We start from the raw sequence: 25,574 nt of genomic DNA on the forward strand, positions 1-25,574 counted from the left end.
AATGACACAATTGAAGTCTCCTGGAAGAATGAAATTATGTTGTCCCGTTAAATATGTGAACAATGAAGTAAAAAATTCACTTTTCTCCGAATCAGGGATGGGGGCATATATATTTATGGCACGATATGGTATATCATTAAATTGAAAGTCAGCGCATATTATTCTACCGTCAAAATCCGTTTCATATTTTAAAAAACTTATGTTAGGATTAAAATTAATGATAGCAATTCCAGATGAAAGATTCGAGCCAAAACTCCATATGGCATAATAACATTGCAAATTATCTTGACTTTTTGAAGTAAGGGTTCTTTTTTCCACGTGGGTTTCATGTAGGAATACAAGGTTGATGTGATGCGAAGATATCAAGTTTCTAATCTCGAATCTCGTATAGTTTTTGATCCGTGTTGGTTCGAAGGCCATTTATATTTAATGTACGGATATTAATTTTACTCATGAGTTGCTTGTTATTGGTATGGCATGTCCAGAATAGGTTAAAAATCGTTAGTGTATGTGGGACTCTTGATGTATCAAGAGAGTCAGCCTGAACTCGAGATGAGTAGAGTTCGTTGTGTATGGTGATACTATTGGAAACCAGAAATGACTTGCTGAACGATAACATAATAGGGGAGGGTATGTGATTAAGAAATAAAATATGGTTGAAGAAAATAGGTAAAAATCTACAAATGTTGTATGTGCTATGAAATGAATAAGGATGATATGAAGGATGTTGCACATTTGAAGAGAATAACAAATTATGATTAAGAAAAAGAACAAACCTGTAATAGAACGTATAACCAAGAAAAGTCCTGAAATATTTAGTCCGTTATGCTTATTCATTGTCCATTTTACTGTCCTTGTATATGCCCGGTCCATTTCATTGTATTCATTGTCCGTGAGCGTTCCGATTTCTTTATTACATAGTTACTGTGGTGTAATCCAAAATTAATAATTTTGCACATCGATACTTGAATCCTCCTCAACATGGGTCTTTTTTGATCTTTTGGACGTGACCACCTGCCACGTGCACGAATCTAGGTCAAACAATTCTCTTTTTTTCTTGTGGTCTGGGGGGATTCGAGTCATCTTCTAAATTGTCATCCGGTGCTTTTGCTTTGTCTTGTGTTTGGGTCGCTACTTCCTCTTCCGCCATGTGTGAGGCGTCCAAGGGGGTGGGGTGGCGGGGCGATCAATTGGTTTGCTGTTTGTCGACGCAGGTGTTGCTGGGGTTAAAGGTTCGTGCGTCGTTGCTTGGGTTGATGTGCTTGGTGCAGGTGGTTGTTGGGCAACGTGTCCTTTATTATTCACTGCTGAAGCATAGCTAGCACCTTTCTCTGGGCAGTCTTTTCGGTGGTGCCCCGACTGACGGCATCTCAGGCAAACTGGGGGGCGGCCCTTCATTGTTATAAGCATACCACACATGCCAAGCGACACGATGTGGGGGATATTCCTGCAATCGAATTCTGTGGTCCTGAGTTTCACTATCCTTGTACCGTTTTCAATCATTGTGTCCTTGTTTATAATTGTCTTGTCTCTGGTTATGTCAAGGATCTCCCCATAATCCTTTAGTACTTCTTTTATGACGAGATCATTGACGAACAGGGGCAGCCAGTGTATTCTGAGGTCTATAATTAAGTTAGCAATGTACTTAATACCGTCTCCGGTCACGCCTTTTGCCTCCTCTTGGGACTTCAGCACAGTATTCCATGGGGCATTTTCCCTTCTCTATATAAACCTTCGATGTCAGAAATAGTTACATCCGCAGCTTCAAGTTTGCGAAGCGCTTCCTCCCTTCCACTCGTAGTGTACGAAGATACACGTCAGAATTCACATACCTTGAAATGTTGATTTCAACTCGGCGATACATATTCCAAAGTGGTTAACTTTGAACTTTTCGTTAAAAACAATTCTTAGATCTACTTCGTCCTGGCCGGATATCCTGGGGAAACCGCCTAGCTGATCACGATTCTCCCTGGTCTAGGTAACCGTAAGTACAATAGTAATACAAAGCTTATGTAAGTAACAACTCAGATTTTGTTAGTGATTTTCAATCACAAATACATCAAAGTAGCTAGAAAGACGAGGCTAAGCATTCGTAGTACACAAAAGCTCTACAAAACCCTGCACCATTATTGATTGCTCTAGTATACATGTTATCTCCCTTTGTGTATAGATGAGTAATAGTGTTAAGAAATGTATGTGTCAATTGAATTTAATATGTGAATTAGATACTCCGAGATGTTCCCATGGTTGTATCATAAAGGGCAAGTTCCCTCCTTGTCACAAACATAAGGGGGATGTAGAACAAAAATGAGCGGAGAGGAGGAAGCAGCCATTGTACAATATTTATAGAACAGGTTCATTACCCATCTCTCTCTTCTAGCCCCACGGTGTACGACCTCTCTTGTAATCAAATTCTTTAAGAGAAGTTGCCTTTAGTGTTATAAGCATTAATATGTTGATTGTTTCTGAGCTTAATCAGTTCCTTATATGTGTATGAATATTTTACTGTAATGAGAACCCACTGTCACAGTCTCCTGTACAAAGGGGCATATAGCCAGTTGGAAAAAGTTTGAAAACTGTAATTTATGTTTATACAAAATTTTCCATAGATTATAGGCAGAGTCTTTTGGGTAAGTCTGCTCAAAAGTAAGATTTGTCACTTGCATAACATTTTCCAAGTTTGACTTTCTTGAATTAGAACTTTGCTGACTACTGTACAAGAATTACGTTTTCATAATGCTGTATTAGGATGTTAAGTCCATTAATGTCTTAGTCTAGAGGTAGTTTGATCAAATAAAAGCTTTACTTTTTTCATTTTTAGATTCTTATTCATTACATAACCTTTATGCTACATATTAAGGATATGGTTTTGCAGCACGTGATCCCACAAAGCTAAATTGTGACCAGGAAATACATTCTACGTCTAATGGTCTGTATTTAAATTTGGCTTTCTTGTTTGCCTTTTGTACATAAAATTTCGAAATACCTCTGCAGTAAGGGGTTGTTATTCATGCCGCCTTTGGCTTCCCATCCAGCATGTACAATGGACTCGTATTTAATAATATTTCGGGTTTAAAATCACTCACTTTTACTCCATCAAAACGTTCCCAGCTCCAGTAATTTTATATACTTGATAACTTTAAAAAGAATTTCCATTCATTACTATTATCAGCCAGGATTTGCCGAACTAAATTGTCATCTAAAGATGAACCATGCTGGAAATCAGCCGGCTCTTCAAGGTGGCCACTATTATAAACGCGCATTTCTAACACTGCGCATAGTACAGTTTGATATGCGCGACTTGAAACTAATTTGCGGCAGTTCTCGCGCATCGCCGCTTTCCAAGTACGCAAATTCAGGATACGGCTGTACTTGAATAGGATTCCGGGGTAGAAAAATTTGGAAAATTCCTGATTGTCTGGTTGACAAGCAGGTCATTTTGGTGTTAATAAATTACTGATCCAGTCTGAAGTACTCCAAAATATTTAACTTTTAACAGTCCAATGTCTGTTGCTGGAACCAAAATATCAACTTCCATTATATTTTTGACATGGTAATTTTTGAATTAATACTTATTTCAGCTGCCCAAATAGGCTTTCACACTGGGATAAATGGTCGCATACCATTAATTCTTGGCTTCCCATGCCATGAATTTTTCAACTCTCTCACTTCCTAAATGCATTTGTTTTGTGGATCTTACCTGCTGCTTCAAGAAAGTATTTTACAAACTTGGCATACACATTGGATTGAACCTGTCTTCGGTTTGAGCCATCTGAGCTGAAAATGGGTTGTAGCACGTTGGTTACCATCTTCAGTGTTTTTGGAGTGCCCGGTGTAAAACATTGTTTTACAGATGGCAGATTACAAGTAAGTTGAAAAGAAAGTATTTTACAAACTTGGCATACACATTGGATTGAACCTGTCTTCGGTTTGAGCCATCTGAGCTGAAAATGGGTTGTAGCACGTTGGTTACCATCTTCAGTGTTTTTGGAGTGCCCGGTGTAAAACATTGTTTTACAGATGGCAGATTACAAGTAAGTTGAAAAGAAAAAATACCTTTATTAGCACAAGAAGTTTAAGTAAATGTGTATTAATTCACAAATTAAAAACAAATCCCTTGCTAATGCATATTAGGATCACCTTAAAAATTTTAAGTGAACCATCTTATGAGTAGCAGACATGATTATTTTCCTAATTCTGCTAAATGTACCAAAGAAATCCTTTTGAAGAATTTTGCATCTAATACTTCATACATATGACAACTCTACATGCCGGAACATGGTAACTACAGGAGTGTATTTTTTATTTTGGTCATTTATTTTGGTTAGATCAAATTAAGACTAGTGGGGAAAAAAACGTATAGCATGAATGTTTTGTTATGTTCATCATGATTTGAAAGCAGACATTTTTTGAAAGTGTCTTAAACACATACTGTATTTACCTGAAAAAGATCCAGTGCATCAAGACCTTTTCTCAGGTCCTGCAAAAACGGTCTTGGACTACTGCTATTGAATAATTCCTCTACCAAGTCTGGTCCTAACATCCTGGGCAGTCTGCCATTTTGAAGTATGCTTAGGGCTGCAATTAAATTCATCCATAAATTGAAAGAGAAATAGATGTAACATAAATTCATTTAACTTAGTTCACACACACACACACGCGCGCGCGCGTATTAAAACAATGGATTAAAGGGTATTGATGTGATATGTTCACTAATTTTGGTAGTTTTTCTTGTTTGGTTGTTACACACGTGACTGATTTCTTATTCAAGTGACTTGCATAAAACATGCTCATGGACCAATAATACCGTAAATCGTTGGCTTTGGTGCTGTCAAGTTTTTATGACTTTTGAAAATAAATAAATTTACATTGAAACATGTATTGATAGATGACCCCAGGGAAGCAGAAAAAGTGGTCTTTAAACACATGTGGTCTGTTAACATAGGTCCATTTGAACTAATCCGGCATTAATGGCACATTTAAAATAATGTATATGTTCTCTTGAGCAGGTGGGAGTGTATAACCTAATGAGTCAGTTTGTGCATACACACAAAAAATGACAATCATTTTTTCCTTGACGGAAAAGACTATTTTTACCACGCCTGGCAGGTGCGAATATAGTTGTACCAATTCTGGTGGCAATGGTACCAGTAGTTATGCAGCAGTTACAGGATTACTTTGAGTCTGTTCATGTGTATTCCATGCCAAAATCCATTAAAAGGATTGTCGTGACAACTAGTCAATAACATCTTAAAGCCATTCTGTTTCTAAATGCACCCATGGACAAGTTGAATATGATTTAAAAATTAGTTAAGATTGCATTACAGTTTAAAGTGTCGCAATGACATAATGATACGAGTATAATCGTGAGCCTTTCGACTATAAAACTACCATGTAATCAAACAAGCGACAATGTTGACAAACAAGCTAATCATAACGTCATGAAAAGTACATATTTATTTTCAAGTCCTGAGAGCACGTGCTCTGTGATTGCAAGTTGATGGTTGACGCGTATTATTGGGGTAATTTTGTGACACTGGCAGAGGTTCCACATTCACAGTCACATGTCCTGCATAAAATGCAACATAATTCTAAACGTTGATATTAACATAAGTGAAATGCACGATACTTGTATATCACACAGTTACCTAAATAATGTCTCTTTTGGAGTAAACATTAACAAATGATTTACCAAATATCTTTCTAATTACTTCATAGTCATTTGACCACTCCATAACTGGGTCGAAATATTCCTTCTGTATCTCTTGCAATACCATGAAAATCAATTCTTTTCGGGCCCCACCATAGTCTACTGCAGTCTGAAAAATATCATTAGTTTATATAACTTAAATTAAATCTAACATGTGATTTGCATGTATTGCCAGTACTATTATCTCATATTGCAATAATCACTTTTCAGCTCTTTCAAATCACACTTACAATATACATGCAGCAACAAATGCAGGTTTCTGCCACAATTCGGCTCATTCAGAAATACACCCCCCACCCCCCACAATAGCAAATATGTGAGTGACAGGTGGCTGGAACATATGAGTTATGTGAATCACAATTTTTTTCCCAACAACTACTTATTAAATGTAGTGTTGTGTTATTTAAATATTAATATTTACTTCAGCGGAATCATATATATTATGTGTGTGCGCGTATGCTTAATTATGCCCCTGACTGAGTGTTGTACCTACCTAAGTTTCGTTATGATGCTATGATGTCAAAAAGTCTTGCACTTGAATTTAAGCACACGATCTGGCTCTCTTTTGTTAAGTAATCAATTTGTCCGTCAATAAATGGTCAGTTTCTAGAGCATTGAGTTGCTTCATATGTGAGGTGAAGAGGTTTTGTGAAAAACGTTTTCATTTTTATCTTAAAATCAGTATCTGGAATCATTTTTAGTTGCATTCAGATATAACATGAGAAGAATTATTATAATTAGTCTTTGCAATTACAAAATGTTCCTTGAACTTTTGGACTAAAACACCACTTTGGAATTATTGAAGACTCATTTAAAGAAATGATTACGGATTATATCATTGTGGCACATCAAGACATTCAAGACTTCTAAAATTCATTTAGAATATTCTGTACCACCCCCCCACCCACCCCATATATATATATATATATATATATATATATATATATATATATATATATATATATATATATATATATATAATCTACTACGACTTTAGGGATATTCAATGAATTACCTACAGTTAATTCTTTGAGCATAACAGTGATACATTTCCATATTCTTGGTAATGTACTTTTTGATCCACCTCTAAATTGAGTTTTATCCTGTTCTCTCAGGTTTGGAGGAAGATTTTACTAGCAGGAATTTAAAATTAGGCCTAGCTGTAATCTGGCCCTAAATATTTGGGGCTTTCATTAATTCAATTACTTTATCAATGTAGCGTCACATTATTGATAAATTATTTCACCATAAAACTGGACCTCGAGTGTCAACTGCATGTTTGTAATGCCTCTTATTTCGTCCAGTGCTGTTTCAAATAGATTCTTTCTATCTACAATGATGAAATTGGTGTTACCTTCAATCGTGGACTCCTCATTCTCATTATCCAGTTCCAATTTCCTGCCAGTTACAATCCTGTTTTTGCAAATATTGAAGGATAGCAACTGGATCATTATATGTGCAGTACTGAACACATAATTTTACAATGACCTCAGTATTTCGTACATTATGTTCCAAACCTTCAAAAGTAATGACTGTTTCTTGTAACGGTTCATTATGCTCTGAGTTATGATGTGGCTGAATTTCAACATGTTCAGCTCGTGAAAGGTGTACTAATTCAATCTCTGGATGTTCCGCTGCTTCATCTTGTGTGTGTTCTGAATGTTGTTCATCTTGCAGATGTTCTTTATGTGTAGAATCTGCTACACGAGAACTGCAGAGAGACACATGATCTCTAAGATCAGAAATGAAGTAAGCATTGTTACATGAAACACCTTTCCCTCATAGCAGTCTCTTCAGGTACAATAATTGGTTCTGTGCTAAGATTTTTCTGTATGGGTCGAACATAAATCTTGGCCTGACTTCCTAAAGAGGCTTTTAAGCTACCAACTTTCCATTTGCACTTTAGTACATCCATCTGCCTGCAGTTACTTTGGCAATGTAACAGTTCAAATCAGCAGTTGCTAATTGTGGAAATCCATCAGAACTGATCAATTTGGAATGGACTTTTATCTCTGAATCAATTCCTTGTAATGTTATTTTTTTTTTTTTTTTTGGCCAAGCCCTGCCGTTTGGAGCACTATTTTTCTAAGGTTGATGGAACCTTGCAAGCATTCCTATCTGCTAAAGAAACAAATGTCACTGTCCATGTTCATCCTTTGGTTTTACGTCGACTTGAATGCGGGGTCATAAGTCTTGCTCTACTAGGATGGAACAAGTTTGTTGGCTCCGAGGACAGCAGACGTTCTTCTGTTGTCACTAAAAAGAAGGATGTACATAATCATTTAATACTCTTAAGCCACAAAACAAGCTAATACAGGAAGCTTGAAAGAGCTCGTCAGAGAAATATACAGTGCACAGCGTATCACTTTACTGTTGAGAGTGCATAATTTTCCACCGTTGCTCTTTTTTTAAGTTGACATTTTGGTGGGTCTTAACTTTGCAGGCTAACTAACTAATCAGTGTCCTATCTACGCATACAAGAAGTAAACTTTAATTCTCCAGATTCCAAATACATAATGTACAGAAACAGTTGCTATATGTATTAGATTAATAAATGCATTATATTTACATGACAACTAAATACTCAAGTGACTTCGTCATTTTAAACAACCAACACATTACTCCACATGATAGTTATAATTAAGTACTGGTTGCAGTTATCTATAGAGGACTGAAAATTTTGGTAGTTGGTGGCACTACACTGGTAGTCACTGTATCAATATTCACTATATATGAAAATCTTTTGGACCAAATACAGTTGTTATAGACATGATGAGGGTCACTATGGCACGTTGTATACGAGTGTCTCTGTACTTCATTGGACACGTTGTCACAAAGAGAGAGGATTATTGATGTCAATAATGCCTAGAACATTTTCATCAAACTCAATAAAGGTTTAATTCCAAAATAAAAGGGTGATCTTTCCGAAAATTGTTAGAAAACTATTGTTTATGGTGTTTTATGAGACTGGGGCCCAAGTAGGTTCAACTTGCTAACATTTCGAGTCAAAAAGGACTTTCTTTATAAATATGGTTGCCATAATTGCACAGGTGGGTATATGTTTTCAACCAACAGCTGTGATGTGGTTCACCGTCTTGTTGTTGTTGTAGGGTTTAACGCCATTTTTCAGCACACGGCTATACATGGCGGCCAGTATTAATGGTGGAGGAAGAACCCGGGAAAACCCCGGAAAGAACCACCGACCCACGAGAAGCTACTGGCAAGCTTTCTCACATACCCACATTGGCCGAATGCGAGACTCGAACCCACGCAGACAGAGGTTTCACCGTCTTGAATAATCTCAATAACTCCGTAAAGTTTGCAGTTACATCAATTTCTTGTTGCTCGACCTCGTCCTTTTTAATGCTCGCCAGTGTCCCCCGCATCTGAGTAACATACTTTCCATTAGTTCTTAATTGCGTTCTCTCACGTCTTTATATAGCACTGCACCACTGTACAAGAGGATCTCTTTTCATTTGTTTTAGAATTATCAAAATTAGACATTGCAAAAATGACTAAAAAGACAAAGGTTTTACTGACACAGACTATTTTAGAACCAGGAAAAGACAATGAGCAGTTCCTCTCCTTGTTTATGTTAGTTGAAAAGCGAATAAGTAGACAGAGTGAATGACCTTTTGAGACAAACAGGTTTGAAATTACAATGTGCTGAATGAAATTACTATGTTTAGTGCATTTTTATATATCCTTGATGCATTTCATTTTAAAATTGGTGGGTGGGTGATTAGTACAAACAAACCGGTTAGTATGCGAAAACTTTAGTTAACCATTTAGTTCATTTTACTTGAACTCACCTTCTTGTTTTTTATCTTCTCTCTGAAGCGTGCTCTATCCCTAATGGTACTGATTCCGAGTCTTGAAAGCTCTACGTCAGTCAGATGTTTGCAAGATTCTATGCTATCGAGCTTTTCATGCACACAATTTTAGAATAGAGGACTTAGTGAAAGATCGTCCAGAATTAGTTTCAACATTTCAGCCATTAATTCTTGCTTCAGCGCGTGTTGTACCGGTGTAGTGAGACAATATAGTTTGGTCGACTCAAACTGAGCGAAATCATTCAAGGTCTGTTAACAACACCTTGTCAAATGAAACCGTACTGTTAATATTAAAAAGTTTCCTCCCACCAGTTCTGTAACAAGACACCTCCAATGTTAGGGATGGAGGTATAAACATTGTAAATCATAGCTGTTTTGGTCATTCATATTGTCAGTGATGCCCATGGAAGGCCTTGACCGCCAAAAACATGAAATTGAAACAAAATAAGTAACTTTCATTATGGAAGGCCATGCCATCAAAAATATGAAATCAAAATAACATTAGTAACTTTAAAATAAACCAAGAAAAACACATAAAACGAGCATGCTTGTAAAATAAAAATATCTAAAACTCGTACAATACTCAGATAAAACAAACCAATCATAAAGGAAACAGGCAAATGTGAAAAGAAGCAAACAAACCACAAATTAAACAATCAAAGATCAACAGAAATAACGGTATCTAAAATAATAAGATAATAATAAAACAAAAGAGGCAAAAGCGAAACAGATGAATATCAAAAGACACAATGAAAACACAAATAAAACAATCAAACGCCAAACGAAGTAACGGTATGCAAAATAAAATGATAATAATAAAATAAAACAAATGAAGCGCAAACGAAACAGGTAAATGTCAAAAGAAACAAATAAGTACCAAACCAAACAAGCAAACGCCAAACGAAACAAAATTAAGCCGGTTAAGCAATCGTAAAAATGAAACAAAGTTACAAAACAAAAGGTAAACACTACTGAAAAATAAAAGAAACACGATAATGAAATGATCACCTTTATGAAAAGAACAGAGGGCGTCACTGCATTATAAATGGAGATTACTTTGAGTGAGCCAAGAGCGCAAAACATATGAACATAACGCATCAGGTGAGATAGAATGATGTAACTAACATTGTAATGCTGTTAAATGAAGCAGCCGATTACATATAAATAAAGGCGACCGCCGCTGTCGCCCAGTCAGAAGATCCCAGTGCCATTGCCAGTATCAAGATCACCCCTCGAATGGAATAGGGCAACATCGCCGAAGAATTATTTCGAAGAATTTCCTGTGTAGGTGGGCAAAATTGGTTGTGCAATGTTTATTTTCTATTTTTAATCAATTCGGTTCATTTCATTAGCACCTCATAAAAATAACAACGACTGTGTATTGTAAAGAGACTTGAAAGTATTTTAGGTTTGCATTCATTAAATCTTTAACCTCTTTCTTTCTGAGAGAGAGAGAGAGAGAGAGAGAGAGAGAGATTTGGACTATCCCAGGCTTCTTGTTTTGCTCTATGTTCTAGCCATACGGATGATGTTGTACAAATTAAAACCTCATTGTAGTGGTGAACATATAACCCTTTGAGTCGATCAAGAGTTATATCAAGTCTTACATCTTTATATATTTTCTTCGGTTTGAATATATTCTGCTTTTTTATCTGTGGCACAAAGAAGGTCTCAAGTGATGATGACTCTCTTCCCTTTGGCAAATTGGTTACACGGTTCTGTAAATCTTAAAAATTATCTTCATTAGTTATGTAAACACGTGTATAAAACGTATGTATTTCTTAATGTTTAGGCATTCATAGCAGAGACAGACACAAGGAATTTATATTATGTCCTCACAATAATTGTTACAAAAACAATTATTTTAATGTTAAATTGATTCGATTGTTTTATAATGTTAGATCAAGGGAAGCAAACATTACTAAGTAACTTCTCTTCATCGATGTATGAGCAGAATTCAAAGATTTATATTAGTACAAACTTTGGGATGATAGTAGCACAAAAGAACTAGAGACTAGTTACACATACAGAATTAACATTTGACACCAAATGGGTGATAACATGCTACGGGATTAGTTTGCACATAAAAGAAATGAACATTTGAGACCAAATGGATAATAAGAAAGGCTGTGGGACTAGTGGCACATACAAGAATGAACAATTAACACCAAATGGGTGATACAAGACCTTAACATAAATCGAAATTAAAGAGCGAATTATTGCCATTTATCCAGTGTAACTATTATGTTGATTACATAAACTGAATTGTGTCCATACATCGATGAACACCAGTTAATTTAATTAGCAATGTCCGCGAGCTTCCTCTCTACTTTGAATGATTTGAAAATTATTAATAAACACAGATATTTTATCTTCGTGTGGGGAGCATGGAGGCCTGCACATATGGGCAAGGGAGGGGGTGCACTTGCCCCACCCCCTGATGTCACCTGTAAATATGATTTGGTCTACATGCGTAAACATTATGGCTGACCACTACATGTATGCCTCCACCCCGTCCGAACATTTTTCTGCAGGGGCCTCGGGTGGGGAGGAATCTGTCTGATTACACTACCAGTGAAGAAAAATGTCATGATTCGCAGAACTTCATAGCCTGTTGAACATGGGGGTGGTATATATAATCACTTAAGACTTTTTGGTGCCACAGAAAACAAACAATATTCAAGTATATTCAAGCCGAAGAAAATATACACAGATGGAATATTTGATATAAAATCTTCACATACTCAAAAGGCTATATGTGCACCAATATTATGGCTAGTACATGGGACATTGAATGAAATATTTTGTAGTCACATTTAAAGGATCTTCACACAAAATCATGTCTCCCCGAGTCAAATATTTAACAACGTCGGTAAGCTTTTCTATTAACCAAAGATTGCTATCCAACTGAATGATATTCATTGAGAATATATCTTGCGATAAATAGCATCAGTACCAAGATACCTTCGTCATTATAAATACACTCTCTCTCTCTCTCTCTCTCTCTCTCGTACTGGAATGGTTACACATAGGCTTTCTTTCCTCATATGTGTAGATATATTGTTACAGAAACTGGTGGCGATCGCTGTTAGCATATAAAGAAGTTTGCATATCATACAAGGACGAAAGCACCGCATACAAAGAAGTTTGCATATCATAAAAGGACGAAAGCACCGCATATAAAGAAGTTTGCATATCATATAAGGACGAAAGCACCGCATATAAAGAAGTTTGCATATCATATAAGAACGAAAGCACCGCATATAAAGAAGTTTGCATATCATATAAGGACGAAAGCACAGCATATAAAGAAGTTTGCACATCACATAAGGACGAAAGCACCACATATAAAGAAGTTTGCATATCATATAAGGACGAAAGCACCGCATATAAAGAAGTTTGAACATCACATAAGGACGAAAGCACCGCATATAAAGAAGATTGCATATCATATAAGGACGAAAGCACAGCATATAAAGAAGTTTGCACATCATAAAAGTACAAGTGCACATCATATAAAGAGGTTTCCACATCATATAATAACAACTGTCATCTTAAGACAGCTCTGTAGAGATTTTCAACCACACATAGATAAAAGTAGCTAGAAAGACGCGGCATCAGAGTAGGACGAAAGACAAGCTCTTTAAAGACTTTGTTCCCCCTCCCCACTAATGATTAAGAAAGAAATGATTTTAATACACACGGAGAAATAGTACAGAGAGAGAGAGAGAGAGAGAGAGAGAGCAAGTATATATATATATATATATATATATATATATATATATATATATATATATATATATATATATATATATATATATATATATATATATATATATGTGTGTGTGTGTGTGTGTGTGTGTGTGTGTGTGAGATTTGGATTTTGAACGTAGCTTCAACAATTTCTTTCAGTCATATCGCTACGATGTCTGCAGTGTGACAGTTTATAGTGATGTCTAGCACTGGGGCATCATGCTGCAGACATGTAGCATGATGTCCTACCTAGTCACATTATCCTGAAACCAGGCCAACCAGTCCTAACACTAACCTTTTAATGCTGCGCGCCAAGAGAGGCAGCTGTTAGTACCATTTTTGTAAGTTTTTGGTATGACTCGACCTGGGTTCGAACCCACGACATTCCGCATCCGAGGCGGAGGCTCTAACCACAAGGCCACCGGAGCGGTGCTATATATATATATATATATATATATATATATATATATATATATATATATATATATATATATATATATATACACTCCCTCGATATTCTGATTTTGTTGGTCGTAAGTCTGCAAAACTTCATTGTTGTTATCAACAGGTTGGAATTTTGCGTATTTTCTGATTTGGTACATCGTCATAGTGAGTCGTCAAAGAATGGTCTATAGAGTCCTTGACTATTTCACTCTACGGATATTTTTAGGCTTCTTTGATTGTCGTGTTTACGTCATGACAGATATAAAAATGTATCCACAATAATATGTACATGATAAATATTTTTTTAAAAAAGAAAACAGTGTACACGCTCTGGTCTCCTGACCATAGACTGAGACTGCAAATACCTGAATACTTATGCTACATACGGACACTTACAGCTACGTACGTATGTATAAAGACAGTCACCACAAACACTAAAATTGTAAACTTTGCATGAAAATATGCAAATACTATACTTGTACAGACATAAACACATCTGCATACATATACCACGCAAGCGTGCATATAGAGATACACGTATACAACCACATAAAAGGATCAATATAAGGTGAACTGGTAATGATCGGTTTTTATTCTACACATTAATCTGGATAAATGAAAAAGAGTGAAGGATTGCCAGATGATAGGGTAAAATATAATTTTATGATCAAAACATATGAATCGTTTCGGTTTCACCCTGAATTTATCAAATGGATTGCGATATTTGATAGTGATTTGTTTTCCTCCGTAATTGTAAATAAGCACATTGTGCAACCATTTTCAATGTTACAGTCTATCTCCCCTACTATATATGATATGTATGAATCTTTTGCTGTAAAAATACGTACTTAAATAGAAATACGGGATTACAAGTACCACGTGCAACAGAGTAATAATTATCTCCGTTCATGCAGATGATAATACAGGTTTCTGTTGTGCAAATAAATCCATTGAAAAATAATGATTGTGTTCGAAAATATGTGGGTAAACACTATAAGCCTAAATTAGTTGTAGTATATGTAATGGGATTTTTTATATGTAAAAAAAATGGTGAGATCAAGGTAATCTCAATTTTGAAATATCATGGATTTAAGAGTAAAAATAGTTGGGTTTGTTTTTCAAAATAATTTAACACATAACGTCACTGGATTATAAAATGTTTAAAACTCCAATTTTTTTTCTTTACTAAATCAGAAATGTATCACTTGTCTGGAAATCTAATACATCTATAGTGAACCTTCTCCGGGGGTGGGGGTGGGCGAGGTCTGGACCTGACGTGCCGCTGGTGAAAGGAAAGTTAAGCATCCTTCACAGCCTCTCCTTTTCAGGTGTAGTGATCGTCCCGGGACCACTCTCTGGCTGTGTTGGGCAGGAAGTAACTTGCATATGCCCTCTCTTACCCTATTGTGTCCACATAATCACCTTCACGCGGGTCCCTCTGATTTCACAGAGCCTGCTGTGTGGTGCGACCGAGTGCACGGCGGTATAAATGAGTAGGCAGACTGGTCTCGTTAGCCTTGGCAGGCAGCCACTCCAATAGAAGGAAAACTCTGACTCCAAACGCAGACAGATAAAGTTTGTTATCCTTGTCAGGCAGTTCGTCTAGGAGAAGGAAACTCTGATTCCAAACCCACCAAGTATCAGCCATTGGATGATGGCTCCGCTGCCTTGTGGATATCTTTGGTAAAAGGAAAGACTACGGGAGTAAACTTTCCCAGAAAGAAAATCCGGATGGAGCCCCAAAGGCGGCTGTGTGTCAATTGTGACTTCCTTGCGGCAGCTCCTGCATCCGAACTGGTGCCAAATGACATGCTCAGCATTACTTCGGACCACACCAGCAAGGACAAGAGGGGATCCTAACGTCTGGACATTCCAGGATCTCCATGCCCAGGCTTGCACCCTAGGAAGGCCACTCTAACCTCGCTACTGAGTGAATAAACAACACGGAAGATGGCAGTCTACGGGATTTAAGTTCCACCCGATTGGTGTTGAGAAGGGACGCCAAGGGTCAGCTTTGATAGTGGGAGGGATGATCAACGGATGCCCCAAAGGCGAACCCCTATTCCTCCTCGGCGACTTTAATGCCAGAGTGGATGCGAACCACGAGTCATGGTCTACCTGCATCGGAAAGGCCAACGAAAACGGTCAGAGACTGCTGAAATGTGCAACTACCATGACCTGTGCATTACAAACACCTGCTCCAAGTGTAAGCCACAACACAAAGTGTCATAGAAACACCCCAGGTTTCATCGCTGACACCAGCTCAACTTGGTCATCACCAGGCTCTCTGCCCTTAACAGTGTCCTCTCCACCAGAAGATACCACATACACACTGAGACTCCGACCATGCCCTCGTGATCAGCAGGGTGCGACGACAACCACACACACTACACCGCTCAAAACCAAAAGGTCTCCCTCGCATCATCACTGCGCAGATGTCGGTCCTCTCCAAGATGGATGAGTGTGTGTTCATCCTGGACCAGGTGCCAGAGCACCATGCCACAGCCAAGTGGAACGCCATAAAGGGAGTCATCTACAGCACAGGCAAGTCCACGTTTTGCAAGAATGAACGGCACAGCCAGAACTGGTTCAACACACACCTTTCAAGGATGGAACTAATAATCGAAGACAAAAGAAAAGCCGTCATAGCTAACAAACAATGCCCCAACGAACGGACGATTGCTGCCCTCAGAAGCGCCCGAAGCATCACCCAACGCATCGCTAGACAGTGCGCGAACAAGTACTGGCAGCAACTTTGTGAAGGAATCCAGCGCAGTGCCGAGTCTGGAAACATCCAATGTATGTACAGTGGCATCAAGAAGGCTCTAGGCCCTACAGTGAAAGGGGTCCCCCACCGAAATCTCTGACGGGAGAGAAAATCATAGACCGTGAGCAAACGATGGCCAGATGGGTAGAGCACTACTCTAGAGCTATACTGCTGAGAAACATCAGTCACCGATGCGGCCATTAGCAGAATAAAGAAACTGCCCACCATGGAGGAGCTCAACAAAGTGGCTACCTTAGAAAAGCTCAGCAAAGCAAAAGAATCCTTCCCAAACGACAAAGCACCAGGTAGCGACAGGATCTCGCCCGAAGCTATCAAACGTTGGAAACCAATTGCTTCAGCCGCTGAATGAGTTACTTTTTCCTCTGCTGGGAGGAAGGAGGAGTCCCCCAAGACATGCGACGCAAACATTGTGACCCTTTAAAAAATAAGGGCGACCGCAGTGACAGAGGATCTCGCTTCTGAGCATCGTTGGCAAAGTGTACGCCCGCATTATACTCAACAGACTGCAGCTGATGACTGACCGTGTGTACCTGGAATCCCAGTGCAGCTTCAGAGCAGGCAGGTCGACAAAAGATATGATCCTTCTCCCTCCAACAACTCCAAGAGAAGAACAGGGAGCAAGGTCAGTCACTTTACATGATGTTCATCGACCTCATCAAGGTCTTCGACCTAGTCAGCAGGAAGGGTATATTTGAACATCTCAGTAAGATCGCCACCACCACCACCACCCCTATAAAAAGACCCTCCGGAGCATGATAATCTCTTTCCATGCCGATATGAAGGGAACAGTCCTTTATGATGGAACCTCCTCAGACTCCTTACCCATCGACAGCGGCGTGAAGCAGGGTTGCATGCTGACACTGACTCTTTTCTGGATCTTCTTCTCCCTTCTCCTGTCCTATGCCTTCGAATCGACCACTGATAGTTTATATCTGCACACCAGGTTCGAATGAGCCTGTTCAATTTGGTATAACTGCGCTCGAAGACCAAAGTCAGGTCGGTGCTCATCAGGGAGATTGCAGATGATGAGGATCTTGTGACCCACACCGATGATGCCCTCCAGAGACTGGGAGACCGTTTCGCTGATGCCTTCAAGCAGTTTGCGCTCACCATCAACCTGAAAAAGACAAACATCAGCGTGCAATATACCACAATTGCTCCTTCCATCAAAATCGATGGTTTCACCTTGGAAGCAGTCAACAATTTTACTAACCTTGGGTCAATCATCACCAACACTCTCTCGCTCGATGTGGAGCTGGAGAAAGGCTTGGAAAGGCAAAAATCCAAGTCTACCAGGCCTGCGTTCACAGCACCCTTCTATATGGAAGTGAGACCTGGAGCAACTACATGAGGCAATAGCGCCGGCTCAACTCCTTCCATATACGGTGCCTAAAACGCATCCTTGAAAATCAGCTGGCAAGACTTCGTTCCACACAGCGAGATCTTTCAGCGCGCAAGTATTCTCAGCATTTACTCCCTTTTTAGCAAACGCCTCCTTCGATGTTCCGGACACGTCAGACGCATGGAAGATGAGGGGCAGCCAAAGGCCATCCTACATGGACAGCTGGCCACTAGTACCAGAAGAGTTAGCCGCCCCTCACACCGTTTCAATGATGTGGGCAAGAGGGACATGATGTCATGCGTCATTTCACCCGACGGCTGGGAAGTGCAGATCGAGGACCGAAGCAATCTGGAGACTGACGGTAAGCAAGGGCATATCAGTCGCTGATGTGAGGAGAAGCCATCTGCGGGCAGAGAAACGTGAGAGAAAGAAGAGCGCTGCAGCAACCTTAACAACTCAGACTTCCAAATATGTCTGCACCAACTGCAGTAGGGACTATTACTCGCGCATAGGCCTGCACAGCTACAGCAGACGATGCAAAAATCCTAGAGACAGACGACACTCCAAGGGCGCTATTCGCATGGTCTCTTGAGACTGAGCCGCCAATGATGAACATTATATCCTGCAGTAACATTTTGTACACCGGAACTGTAATCAGTTTGTATAAGCATTACATTACTTTTATAAATAGAAGGTGTGCTTTAACATTGTAGCTGTTATTTGACCGGTCAATTATATTGTTTCAAAAGGAATTTCAAAGACTAACTACATTATGCACGTTTTGTGGTGGAATTAAAAGCCAATACTACATATTATCTAATGGAATTTAGTACATCCAACATCTTATGCTGAAGTGGATCAAGCCTTTTTTTTAAAAGAAAGTAGTACAGTTACCTTGTATACTTTCTTGTAGGAGGCTTTGTTTCCATCAGTTGTATGCAGTCTTATTAAAACTGGGGAAAATTTAAGGATTGCATATGTGTATTCAGTCATAAATTTGGTTTAAAATTTCGAAGCTGCAAACCTATCCAGTATGTTGCAAAAAATTCAGTTTGACCAAATACTCATCATTTATTAATTTTTTAATATGTGGAATTCTTTGTGCCCGTGTCTTACTTTAAATATTAGACCACTCGGTCACCCAGAGCCCGTGATAATGTGAAAAGCATCAGGACCGGATAGGGGGGTGGAGTCTTTGGCTTCCTGACCCCCCCCCCCCCCCCGCTAATAAAACACTTGACCTGCTCCAGCCATGAGCATCGCACATGAAGTGACGACATATAACATACATTGCACTAAACGTAATGGATGGACAAGCACTGTACATGTTTTCTTCACAACGACTAATGAATTATCAATTGCATATATTGAAATATTCAACATATATATATTCATATAAAACACCCTTTTCTAGATATCACGTATGATGGCAAAGTAAGCTCCTATAATGTTAAATGGACTGAATATAATAATACATCTTCTGCATAAATGATAAAATGCACCATGCATAACGTACTAACTTCTGCATGTAGCGAAATAAACACTGCATATAATGCCCGAAGCAGCACTTATACTGGCTTAGACACCTCATAAACTTATAACCCTAATGCGTATAATATATTATAATAAGTATTACTAATGAAAGAAAGTAACATCAGCAGACATTAACGACGTTTATTAGTTGCATTCACTTAACCTTGTATTTTTCATTTTGAACCTGCTACTTCAAAACATATCGAGAAGGAACTATATACCTCACGTGTATATGCCATTGACAGTTCACTGTAAGTGATACAGGTGTCAGTGGTATTATGATTACAGTGCCATGGACCATTTCAGATTGAGCATCTCATGATAATTTCAATTAAAAATAATATAAAAGATTCTTTAATGGCGCTAAAGGATCGGATTGTAAGCTTTCTTCAAAACATCACTGATGTGACAAACAATACGAAAGAGAAAATGTTGTCTTTACCCTACAGAGAGTAGTTCAAAATCGGAAGGATTGAAGAAGTTGTCTCCCTTACGAAATCTTGCCTTATAAGCTCAGTATAGGGCTATTAAGAGTTTCCAAATCGGAACTGAAAATGGCGGACGACTGGAGAAGTGAATCGTTTCGCCGCAAAGTTATTGCACAGATGTAAGTTTCCAGATATTTGTATTAAAAACAGTTTGATTCAAATGCCATGTCCATTTTAAAAGCAAACATGTTCTGCCTTTTTCAGCTCACGCATATGTTTGAAAGTGTAACATATTTTCGATGAATGTTCAACGTGAGGTTTTTCGGTTTAGTTGTTTAAACCATATTCTTGTTTTCATTGTTAAGATAATGTTTCATAAACATAAAAGTTTACAATAGTTTTAGAATAATTTTCTAACGTTGAATGGAAATTAGTTTGTTCGTCAGTTGACGTATTGTTCTTAACACAATTACACATCCTGTGTACCTACGTATCCTAGTCCTACATGTAAGACATATAGCACATATTGATTTTGTTTACGTGCTACGTCTTACTGTCCAAATAACGGCCTTGTATAGTGTGTTTCGATGTCGTTGACATCGGAATGAGTAATTAAAGTTTTAGGAACATCCCACACACTTGGCAGCCTACATCGACACTCTTCCACTAACTTATGTGTAATTAATATGCTTACTGTGCCGTCTTTATCCTGGCGGAATGAAAATATGATGCTAGCAAATGGACGCATTTTCACATTCCATTGACATACATTTGAATGTGTTGCAATGCAACAGTAGTCGAGGTATGCCGAAGTAAGTTCAAGTAGGTACATGTTGGGGATAAGTTTCTTGAACGAAACGAACTGTTGATTACAGTTCCAATAGGCATAATATATTTTTATTCATTTTGTTAAAGATTAATATTTCAACTTAACCCAATTTCGGCATTCTCGGCTTTCATCGCTTTCCAGCCAACTTAAATGTAGGCCAACGAAACTTGAAAATAGGTCCATTTCTTTTGTGAGAATTTGAATTTATTAGAGAAAATACATCAGAGTAAGTAAAGTCTGACTAAAACAACATGACTTTACTTTGTAGAAAAGCATTGTTATTTTAGTTGCCAGTTGTATGAGATATTCTTGAAAATTTGACTTTCGTTATGGTGTTAGTCAGCATCAAAACATGCTACATAGCACCATTAGTTAGGCAGTAAGATGCCCAAAACATAAATATCAGTGTTGAGGTATTACATGTAGGACTAGGCTAGTCCTACAATGTAAGACCTCGTCTTTGATATTTATGTTTTGGATGTGGAGGTCTTACTGCCTATATGACTATGCCGTGTAGTAACAAAAGTAAAATTTAAGTTGAAATATTATTCTTTAATGAAACAGAAAAAAATATATGCCTATTGGAATTGTAAGCAACATTTTGTTTTGTTCAATAAACATATCCCCCACATGAACATATTTTGGCACACCTTGACTACCATTGCATTTCAACAAACTCAAATTTTTTATGTTAAAGCTGCATTAAAAATACAGATCACACACATGTCCTTCATGTATGTGGCCATAAGGCCATGAGAGATTATTGTATGGCCCTGTGTCCTTCATGTATCTGGCCACAAGGCCATGAGAGATTATTGTATGGCCCTGTGTCCTTCATGTATCTGGCCACAAGGCCATGAGAGATTATTGTATGGCCCTGTGTCCTTCATGTATCTGGCCACAAGGCCATGAGAGATTATTGTATGGCCCTGTGTCCTTCATGTATGTGGCCACAAAGCCATGAGAGATTATTGTATGGCCCTGTGTCCTTCATGTATCTGACCACAAGGCCATGAGAGATTATTGTATGGCCCTGTGTCCTTCATGTATCTGGCCACAAGGCCATGAGAGATTATTGTATGGCCCTATGTCCTTCATATATCTGGCCATTAACAGCTGCTTGTTATCACTCTGGACTACACTTTCTGATCTAATTTCAAGCTTGAAATATGAGTTTATATCATCAAACTTTCCAACAAGTTTGATAATAAGCAAGATCCATGAATGTTGATCAGATTATTTTGCGCGTAATTAATTAACCTTGTTATCTCAGGAGGCCATATTTTTTATCCAGTTTCTTTTGAACTTTAAATATATGCTTGTATCATTAAAGAACTCGGATGAATTCATTAATGAGCAAAAGCTACACAAGTTAGTTGATCTTGCATCTCATTAGCTGAGCTTGTTACCCATCTGGAAGCCATATTTCTGATCTGATTTTGATAAAACTTAGAATATATTATGATGCGTCCCCATCCAGATCTTGGACTTTGTCAGTGTGGTGGATTATTCTTTTTGATGTCAAGAGGATGATTGATTACAGTGTTATATACTGATCTCTGCAGAGTTTCAGTTTATTACAAATATTTTAGCAAGTACAGATGCTGTTTCTGCAACATTTCAACCCTTGGCATTTCAATAAACAAAACCCATTATTCACCCTCGTCCAGTTTTGCCTGAAATAGCTATTAAATGGAACCTCGTTAAGAATCAAGTCATTAATGCATCTATGTAAAGTACTAACATCCTCAAACATGCCATGGATTTAATTATGTGCAAAATCCCATATATGAGTTTAAAATTGCTTAGTGTTAAATGACATCTGCAAAAATCACACTGTTGCAGTTGTAATGAGCAAGATCAATGCATATTAATGAGGTGGTCTTGCCTCTAAATGACTGGGCATCTTGCCACTCTCAGGGTTTGAAACTAATGGATGTCCATTAGTCCGCGACTAATAGTTTTCCTCAGGGACTAATAAACTTGTTCCAATACAAGTCCACCTGACTAATAAAAAATGAATGCATGTAATTATTTTAAAGTTTGCTTTTCTGGTACATGTAGTTTTTAATGGATTCCATAACAGAAATGCAGACAAATAACTTGCTATTTTTTTTTTAATTAACTTGTTGTAACTCCCATATATAAATCCAGATCACCTATATATTAAGCATTACAAATGGTGTGCAAAGTGTTTTTGTCGCACTGACCAGGATCACAGTTAAACAAAGAAAGCAAACAGAACAATGTGGCAATTTATACAAGGTGTGGAAAATCCTGTCAAAATGCTGAAGACTGACAATAATGAGGACAAAAGGGAACGGGGTCCCAAGTGGCAGAGTGGTCTAAAGCGCTCTCCATTACGGATCACTGCCATCTCACCTCTGTCTGCGTGGGTTCGAGTCTAGGATTCGGCCAATGTGGGTATGTGAGAAAGCTTGCCAGTAGCTTCTTGTGGGTCGGTGGTTCTTCCTGGGGTTTTCCCGGGATTTGTCCTCCACCAACAATACTGGTCGCCATGCATAGCCTATCGTGTGCTGAAAAGTGGCGTTAAACCCCACAACAACAACAACAAAAGGGAACGCGACAAACAGAGTGATAAAGAAGGTAGGAACTGAATTTTCTAAAGAAGTGGAAATGTGGTCGGCCGTGGCTTAACTTTAACCCCGAAGTAAATACCATGTTTTACAGCATCTGCAGAGAGCATTAAAAAATGGAGGATGAAGAAAAGCTTATTTGTAGTTGGATGTTCCAATTTACAGCTGGAAACAATTGTATATCATGAAACCAAATCACAAATCCATCAGAAATACATGATCACGAGTTGAGAATTATTGAAACCCAAAGAACAGTCATCTGCAAGTAAAATCATCATGATTCCAAATGAAGAAGTTGATGGAAGAATGTCAGTTTTGTTTAGGAATGTACATGCCCTAGTAAAAATAGTAGAAGGTCGTTTAGTGATTATATGTGGATGGTCCAGTTGGATGCCAAAAATGGGAATTGATGTTGTTCAAACATATGTCAGTGACAAAGAGGCACAAGTGTTTTCAGAATTTATTGCACAGTGTGCAAGGAATAAACTTGAACAAAAGATTAAATCAGCACCATTTATTAGTATTATCACTGATGGTTCCACTGATTAGGGTTCCATGAACAAGAAGTTGTTTATGTGAGAACTGCCATGGGTAGGCAAATATACACTTCATTTTTGAGTATGACAGAAGTTTCATGAGCTAATGCTGATTGGATTTTAGGAGCTATTGATGATGCATTTGCATCAATTGCAATGCCTGATTACAAAAGTAAACTTGTTGGATTTGGTTCTGATGGAACTGTTGTCAATGCTGGAAAAAACAATGGTGTTATTGCTAAATTTAGAGAATCACAGAAATGTCTTGTAGAAATACATTGCCATGCTCATCATTTGGAATTGGCTTACAAAGCTGCCATTACAAAAAGCCTATCCATGCAAAAGTTGAGGAGCTGTTAACACATTAACACCTAGCGACGACTTTACGGGGCAGGAGGTAGTAGCCTACTGCTGAGCTCTGTAATGTCATGGTCATGCATGATACACTAAAGTGGGTGGTATTATAGAAAGGTAGACAGATGTAGCTCTACAATGATACCAAATAATCTGGATTATCTAGTTGCACTACAAAATACAGATAGAAAAACCTCATTTTTTGGACCCAACTTTTCTTTACCCAATTCGCTCCTGGTCGGAATCCGATTTTGTGTCTGGATTGTAGACCTTTTGGTCTCAGATCTAAGGCAAACCAGTATGAACTGCAAACAGACAGATGAGCTTTTGCAAAAAGTAGGATAAGATGGGCATTTGGAATAAAGAGTGGTCTCCATACAAAAATAATGGCTCCGTTTAGCAAAAAAAATGTTAAAAAAACTCCAACTTTTACCCTTCTGTTCACGAGCGAGTCAAATAGCCAATGAAAAATGATGTTTCTAACACAACTAGGCAGTATGTTATTGAAAGATGACCGGGGATTTGGTTTTTTCGAGTCTGTTCAGAAATAGCTTTCAAAATGTGTTTCCTACTCGATTTTCAGGTGAAAATGACCAAAAGCTCCAGGGGTTAATGTGTTAACAGGACTTTACTATTTTTATCAGAATAGCCCTTTAAATAGAAGTGATTTGTTAGGTGCATGTGATTCCCAAGATAGTACCTACTTGTGTTGGTGGAACTAGATGGTTGGCACATTGGCAGAGGGCTTTGGACAATTTGTAGAAATCATATCCAGCAATAGTCAGCCACCTCCAGACAATGATTAAAACTGATCAACCTTCACCTAGAAGACTTGAAGCTACTGGGAAAGCAGCTGTCTCTCAGAAAATGTTCTAGATCTGCATCATGTTAATTATGCCCACTTCTTGACAGATGTCATAAATTTACTGTCCAAGTTGTCATTGCTTCTTCAAAATGAGTCTTGTTTGGTGTCTGAAGTGTACCTGAGAGTTCTTGCTGCTATTGGTGTCTTGGAACAGTTAAAATTAAGAGATGGACCTAGGTTAAAAAAGTTTCTGCACGATATTGATAATGGACCTATAAAAGAATTTCATGGTTTTGGACTAAAAGAACAAAGTTCCCTAACATCAGTGCAGTCATCACTTCATGCTAGAGAAGACATGATCAACAGTTTAGCAGAACACTTGGATGCCCGATTTGACAAACAGCAATGTGATGTATTGAAAACCACACAATTTGCAGATTTTCATTCATAACCAAGAGACTTAAATCATATTGGATATGGTGATGAGGATGTTACTACAATGCTGGAATATTTTTCCCCAGTAATGACAATGGTATGCTTCTATCCAGGCAAGGTTGAAGAGGAGTGTCAGCTCTTGAAAAGTTTAATTTATGCCTGTGGATGTCAGTTAGAGAACTTAAAA

General features: G+C 38.1%; 1 protein-coding gene and 1 pseudogene across 2 annotated transcripts in view; one reads left to right on the forward strand and one right to left on the reverse strand.

Moving 5' to 3' along the window:
• Positions 1–1,131: 1,131 nt before the first annotated feature.
• On the reverse strand, positions 1,132–7,661 carry LOC149777120 (uncharacterized; annotated as a pseudogene).
• A 12,250-nt stretch (positions 7,662–19,911) lies between these two features.
• LOC149777121 (mediator of RNA polymerase II transcription subunit 15-like) overlaps positions 19,912–25,574 on the forward strand; it is a 169,177-nt gene continuing 163,514 nt past the window's right edge. For both annotated transcript variants that reach the window (XM_089941796.1, XM_089941797.1), the window contains exon 1: positions 19,912–20,010. In XM_089941796.1, coding sequence (XP_089797922.1) covers positions 19,958–20,010 — 53 coding nt within the window. In that variant the 5' untranslated portion in view covers positions 19,912–19,957. The remainder of the gene's footprint in view (positions 20,011–25,574) is intronic.

This window comes from Sinohyriopsis cumingii, chromosome 18, assembly GCF_028554795.1.
Source record: "Sinohyriopsis cumingii isolate HCF-2022 chromosome 18, ASM2855479v2, whole genome shotgun sequence".
Taxonomy (NCBI): Eukaryota; Metazoa; Mollusca; class Bivalvia; order Unionida; family Unionidae; genus Sinohyriopsis; species Sinohyriopsis cumingii.